This window comes from Manihot esculenta, chromosome 18 (genome assembly GCF_001659605.2).
Source record: "Manihot esculenta cultivar AM560-2 chromosome 18, M.esculenta_v8, whole genome shotgun sequence".
Lineage (NCBI taxonomy): Eukaryota > Viridiplantae > Streptophyta > Magnoliopsida > Malpighiales > Euphorbiaceae > Manihot > Manihot esculenta.
The window spans coordinates 1967471-1974628 of NC_035178.2; the positions used below are offsets into that span (position 1 = coordinate 1967471).

The following is a 7158-nucleotide window of genomic DNA, read 5'->3' on the forward strand; positions in this document are numbered from 1 at the left end:
TATTATTCTTTTTTTTTTTTAAATATAATGATGACCGTGAGTGATTTTGATAAAGAAATATTTAGACTCAAGAGTTTTAATCAATATCATTCGGATAAGAGGAAAAATAAGTTAAAAATTTAAAATTTTTATTGAAAATTTTCAAATATTGAAAAGTGAATTTGTAATAATCGAGATAGACTATTTATAATAGAAATAAAACACTAATAAACAAAATTACGAAAATATTCAAAATATCTAAAAAAATAATTAAAATGTAAAATTCACATCTAAACGATGAAATTTTCATATCGAACTTTGTAACGAGACTTGCGGCTCTCGTTACACTTTTAAAAGTCGTACGTTTCGAAATTTTCTTTTTAAAAAATTATCATGAATCTCTATTGGACGTCGACAGTAAAAATTAGATCCGGTCTAAATCTGTCGTATAGTTAAAAACTAATTGTTCCATGTGAGATTTGATGAGCATTTATACATACACACTAAAACATTAGGTAGATGTTGACATTTTGGAGTTAATTCAGCATAAAGCAAGGTCTCTGTTAATTAAAAAAAAAATAATTAAAAACTCAATTGAGCTTGAATATCTTTTTTAAAATATTTATTTTAAAGCATGACTAAATAGGAGGCCCACCATCTAATTATGGCGAAATGTCATTTTAATGAATTTTATTTTATTTTTTTAATAAATTTATTCAATGAAAACCTAAATCAATCGAGAGACAGTGGATTTTAAACAAAACAAAATACTTATATTATAATATAGTGAAGTGATCCTTAATCAGGAGTAATAGGTGTTACATGTATTGGACAACCAGTTCTTAATCTAGAAAAAAGGGCCCATTTTTCAATACTGGAGTCTGAATCTACCACCTTCCACCTGCATAAATTAGTTAATTTTTATTCTACTAATTACTATAATTAAGTCAAATTAAATTTATGTCAAAATAATAAAACAGAAAGAAAATTAAAACTCACTTGTATGAGGTGACGAGACGGTGGAGGAAAACTAGCATCATGGCTCTACCCATGTTCATTCCCAGGCATGTCCTTCCTCCCATTCCAAATGCCAAGAAACTATATGGCCTAGATTCATCCTAAAACAACATTCGATTTAGTAATAATGCCTAAGGAATTTAATTAATAAAGTTTCATAAAATCTATATGCAGAGTAGACTCACATCAAATCTTGAAGGATTGAAAGTGTTGGGTTTCTCATATAGAATGGGATCACAATGTATTGATTTGGCATCAACGTTAATGTTCCACCCTTTCATTATTTTAAATCCTACATATATGACAAAAACCACAAAGACAAAAAATTAAATTAAATTCAAGAAATTACATAATTTGATTAGAGGGTATTGGAAGGCAAACCTTCAATCTCACATTCATCAAGTGACAATCTTGGGAACCATGGTACTATAGATGCCAACCTTAGGGATTCTTTGACTACCTGTTTTTCATTAGCATTAACATTTTTTTTTTCACTTGAAAAAATTGAATATAATCCAATCAAAGATCATTCTCAGTTGAAAAAACAAAAGGAAAAGAAAACCCAAATCATCAAATCCAAAATCCACCTCTGGGAAATTAATCCTGGTTTTGTGTACCTTGGAAGCATAAGGCATCTCATTAAGATCTTCCAGAGTAACAAATGGCCTCTTTGATGTTTTGTGTGCAATGTGAAATTGCTCAGCCTGCTCCAATCAAACAAACAACATTGATTGACTTTAGTTACTCGCTTAGTAGTCAGATAAATCATAAGGAAAAATAATATAATTTAAAACTTACAGAAAGTCTGTCTAAAACATCTTGATTTTCGCCAAGATACTTGACCATCCATGTGATAGCGCTTGCTGTTGTGTCTTGACCTGCATTAATGCATATAAGGCAAAATTTACCTACACTAGGTCTATTACGTACCAAAGACACAAACATGTAGTACCCTGCCGAGTATTCGGTAATCACACTATCTAAAAGGCTCAACCCTGTTTCTCACCTGCAATAATCATGGTTAATATATTATCCTTGATTTCTGAATCTGTCAGCTTGGAGACTTGTTCAGAACATGCTTTATCATCGTTGCCTGTCATAAGCTGTTGCAAAAAATCTTGTTTATTGTTGGGATGTGAGCATCTTCTTCTTTCAGCCATTATCATCTCTAGCTTGCTCATGATTCTTTTCCTGGCCTGAAAATGTGATTTGTCCATAACCAGTTTGGGATGAATAAATTGTATCCTGAGAATCAAGAGTTCCATAACTATTATATATGTAGGAGATTACCTTGAGCCCTTTGTAGAATCTAGTCCAGGGAAACCTCAGAGGAAATGCCAACATCGCTTCACAAACGTGGGTTATGTCCTGTTGCAACATTTCTAGTTCTTGTCCATCTTCTATGCTCATCAAAATCTTGCACATGGCTCTGAAGGTTATCTGCGAAGCAAGTAGAGTATCAAAATTGAACAAGTTAGGCCTCAAAATTTGGACCCATGATGCCCAAATCAATTGAGTTTGAGGCATGTGCATGTAGTCCATTATAAATCAATTGGGTCAACCGATCAAGTGAACTATGGACCAACTCTATATATTGGCATCACATTTGAGGCCCAGAGAGTTGAAAACAAGTAAATTAGCTGATAAATAACCAAATAAATAAATAAATAAATATATATATATATATATAAAACTGTGGGACCTTAAGTGCATGGTCAAGTACAATGACAGTGCCCTTATTTTCCCAGGTGTGAAGACTTTCCACGATTAGTTGATCAAATTGTTGGATGAAAAATGAAAGCGAATTGGTGGAGAAGAGATTTATGAGTCTGCTACGTATGAGCTTGTGGTGCTGGTGAGAAGCACACAGTAGGCTTTGGTCTCCAACAAGCTCTGCAATTGATTTTATGTATCTCTTGCTAAATTTACCCGATTCATTGTTTAAGATTGCCTTAGCTGACTCCATACTCGAAACAAAAACATGGGTCTGCCCGAATATATTGGTCTTGAAGCAATTTCCATACCTGTACTCGAAATAAAATCACAATTCTTCTTTTATTTTTTCATTTTTTTCATTAAACCATATTCATAAATGTCAAAAAAAAAAAAAAAAAAAAAAAAAAAAACCTTAAGCGGCGAATCCTGACAAAGTCATAGAAACCTTTGGCACAATTGATAGCAGCCATGAACTGTAGGGTCTCTCCAATCAAGGGGAGTCCTTGGCTACCAGGAGGAATTTGAGACATGGATTCCTGATGAGGAAACAACAGCATCTTCACAAATTGGCAAATTGAAAAAACTAAAATACACATAACAAGTGCTGCGAATAAACAAAGACAAGGATGTGCATCGGGCCAAAGTAGAGAATTAAGCATTTTGGTTAGAATTATATTGTGGTGGACGATGTTGAAGAACATTAATGCTAAAGCTTTCTAGTAGTGTATGTTATTCCCTTCTCCTATAAATATTGGAAATTTGGGACACGTGTACGGTTCAGAATTTAGAATATAATGGGTGTTGGTGTTCTGGGCTACAAGCTCTTATATGGAGTTTGAATCTAAGGTTTTCAAAAAACGAGTGCCTTATTTTTATTAATTAAGATTTATTTCTCATAAAGAAAATACTTGAGTATCATTTGTTTTAAATTGATATAAAAGAATGCAACCTTAAAAGATATTCATACATGATATTTAATTTGAATTTAAAAGTGAAAATTATTTTGAAAAAAAAAACTCTTAATTATAAAAATTTGCAACTGAAAATTATTAAATATATATTCTTTTTGTAATTCATATAGATGTGAATTTTAATTGACATAATTTAAAAAAAAATTTATATAGAAATATAAATGTAAAAATCCATTATTTTGTTACGTAGCAAGAATATTGAATTTGCTGCCTCATAGTGGCTGTCTCGTCAATCTTTTTATGTAATGCCCTAATTCCAACTTCAATCAATACTCCATTGTCAAATTGCAAAAACATAATGGGGAGGGGAATCATTAGAGGTATGGTTGCACCGTAAATTCAAAATATTTTATTTTTTTATTAATGTACTAATATAGTCATATTTAATCTTTATTAACAAAAATAAGATTAATTAGTTTTAAAAATAATATAGTAATTTTAGTTGTTTAATTCTGATATATTAATATAAATGGATAATATATTCTGAAAAAGTAAATAACATTTATTATTTTTAAATATATTAACTAATTTTTAATAAATATGAAAAGTAGAATTAAATCTACTGAAAATTTAAAGAAATTATTTTATTGAAAAAAGTAATTTTTATAAAAATAGAAAATCTTATAATATATACTCTACAAATTTTTATATATAACGTAACACAATAAATATTATTAAAAAAACCTTCCTAAATATAGGTGACTAAAAAATATTTAATAAATCATTAATTTTTATAACGTAACACAATAAATATTATAAAAAGAACCTTCCTAAATATAGGTGACCAAAAAATATTTAATAAATTATTAATTTTTAATTTTAGTAAATAACTAATTAATTTCTATTTTTATAATAAAAAATAAATTTTCAATTAAATATAATTATGACCAAAACTAAAGTCATGAGCTTATAAATTAAGCATTTAAAAACTTAATTTAAGTCGTTCATAGTAAGGATTTTTTTTTCAATTTTTTTAAAGAAATGATTTTTTTTTTTTTTAAGTAAAACTATTGATTATATTAATAAAATTTTACGAGAAATATCATCTCAAATAGAGAGATGATTATACCTAATAGATTTTCTAACCAAAATATAAGCAGTTAGAGTAGTCTTATGACAAATTTATCTAATATAAATATCAGTTATAGAGTTCAATAAAGATTTACAATCATTTAAAATCAAACTCTGCATAAGCTAATTTAGCAAAAATATTCCTTAAGTGTCTCTTTAAACTTTTGCATAAGACAATTTTGTAAAAATATTTCTCATTCTTTCTCATCTCTCGAGTATAAATCATTAAAGTCTTCCGAATAAAACCACGGAAAAAAGTTTCTACGAGATAAAACTCGAATAAGGTTTTAAGACTGACGTCGTCATCGTTGCAATTCTAGAAACCCATAATAACCAATAAATCTCTATTGAATATTACCTTCCGAAACAATAAAATCAATAAAATTTAAAGAAAAACCAACTCTAGAAATAAATACGTGACTCTTCCACATTAATGAAAGGTCTTCTCCCGATTCTTGTATATTGACTGAGAAGTAACTATTAAAATATAAAAAATTACGAAAAAATTCTATACGAGAATTAAAAATTTTTATTTCCATTAAAAATAAAATGTCCACTTATAACAAGTAACCAAATCCTTCAATACATTAACTGTCCGAGAATTATCGAGTTATCGGTAGTTCCAACACAGGATGATTATTACTTTTAGTTATTTCAACCTTTGACGGGATGAGCCGCTTCACTGTTGTCTATCAAATTATTTTTTTATTAATGTACTAATATAGTCATATTTAATCTTTATTAACAAAAATAAGATTAATTAGTTTTAAAAATAATATAGTAATTTTAGTTGTTTAATTCCGATATATTAATATAAATGGATAATATATTCTGAAAAAGTAAATAACATTTATTATTTTTAAATATATTAACTAATTTTTAATAAATATGAAAAGTAGAATTAAATCTACTGAAAATTTAAAGAAATTATTTTATTGAAAAAAGTAATTTTTATAAAAATGGAAAATCTTATAATATATACTCTATAAATTTTTATATATAACGTAACACAATAAATATTATTAAAAAAACCTTCCTAAATATAGGTGACCAAAAAATATTTAATAAATCATTAATTTTTATTAGGTAACACAATAAATATTATAAAAAAAAACCTTCCTAAATATAGGGACCAAAAAATATTTAATAAATTTTTAATTTTTAATTTTAGTAAATAACTAATTAATTTCTATTTTTATAATAAAAAATAAATTTTCAATTAAATATAATTATGACTAAAACTAAAGTCATGAGCTTATAAATTAAGCATTTAAAAACTTAATTTAAGTCGTTCATATAGTAAGGATTTTTTTTCAATTATTTTAAAGAAAGGATTTTTTTATTTTTTTTAAGTAAAATCATTATTATATTAATTTTTTTTAAGTAAAACCATTGATTATATTAATAAAATTTCATGAGAGATATCATCCCAAATAGAGAGACGATTATACTTAATAGATTTTTTAGCCAAAATATGAGCCGTTAGAATAGTATTATGATAAATTTATCTAATATAAATATCAGTTATAGAATCCAACAAATATTTATAATTATTTAAAATCAAATCATTGCATAAAATAATTTAGCAAAAATGCTTCTCAGTCTCTTTAAACCTTACCCTTGCATATAAGACAATTTGGCAAAAATGCTTCTCCTTCTTTCTCATCTCTCGAGTATAAATAATTAAAATCTCCCAAATAAAGTTATGGAAAAAAGTTTGTACGAGATAAAACTCGATATTTTAAGACTGACGTCGTCGTTACAATTTCGAAAACCCATAATATACAGTAAATTTTCATTGAATATTATCTTCCGAAATAATAAAATCAATAAAATTTAAAGAAAAGCCAACTCCAGAACACGTGACTCTTCTACATTAATAAAAGGTCTCCTCCCAATCATTGTATATTGACCGAGAAGTAACCATCAAAATGTAAAAAATTACAAAAAAATTTCATATGAGAACTAAAAATTTTTGTTTCCATTAAAAATAAAATGTTCGCCTGTAACTAGTAACCAAATCATTCAATATATTAACTGTCCGAGAATTATCGAGTCCTCGGTAGTTTCAACACAAGACGATTATTGCTTTTGGCTATCCCAACCTTTGACGGGATGAGTCGCTTCACTGTTATCTGTCAAATTAACATTAACATTCGCATATTGTTAGAGACATCCTGTTGAGAGGAAGCCTGTAATAATATTATGTTTAGTGTTTATTGGCCTTTTTTTAGCATCATCATTTATTTGGATTGCACTCTCCTCATCAAGTTTAAAATTCTCGATTAATTTAGCCAATGTCTCGTTATAATAATCAGATTGGAAATATTTAATCAGAATTCAAAAATCAAAATAGATTAGAAGGATACGAAGAGAATTTTTATTATCTTATATCTCCTTCCAA

At 27.4% G+C, this 7158-nt stretch overlaps 1 protein-coding gene across 2 annotated transcripts; it reads right to left on the bottom strand.

Moving 5' to 3' along the window:
* Positions 1-730: 730 nt before the first annotated feature.
* LOC110606117 (abscisic acid 8'-hydroxylase 2) lies at positions 731-3439 on the bottom strand. Of its 2 annotated transcripts, none has more exons than XM_021744878.2 (10): positions 3124-3439; positions 2699-3020; positions 2287-2436; positions 2003-2192; positions 1795-1874; positions 1614-1703; positions 1378-1456; positions 1182-1288; positions 979-1097; positions 731-880 (listed from the first exon to the last, which is right to left on the bottom strand). In XM_021744878.2, the coding sequence occupies exons 1-10, from the start codon at positions 3411-3413 to the stop codon at positions 778-780; spliced, it is 1530 nt and encodes a 509-aa protein (XP_021600570.2). In that variant the 5' UTR covers positions 3414-3439; the 3' UTR covers positions 731-777. The 2 variants fall into 2 exon arrangements, with proteins under 2 accessions (XP_021600570.2, XP_021600571.2); XM_021744879.2 differs by having other exon boundaries at positions 1614-1700; positions 3124-3438.
* Positions 3440-7158: the final 3719 nt, after the last annotated feature.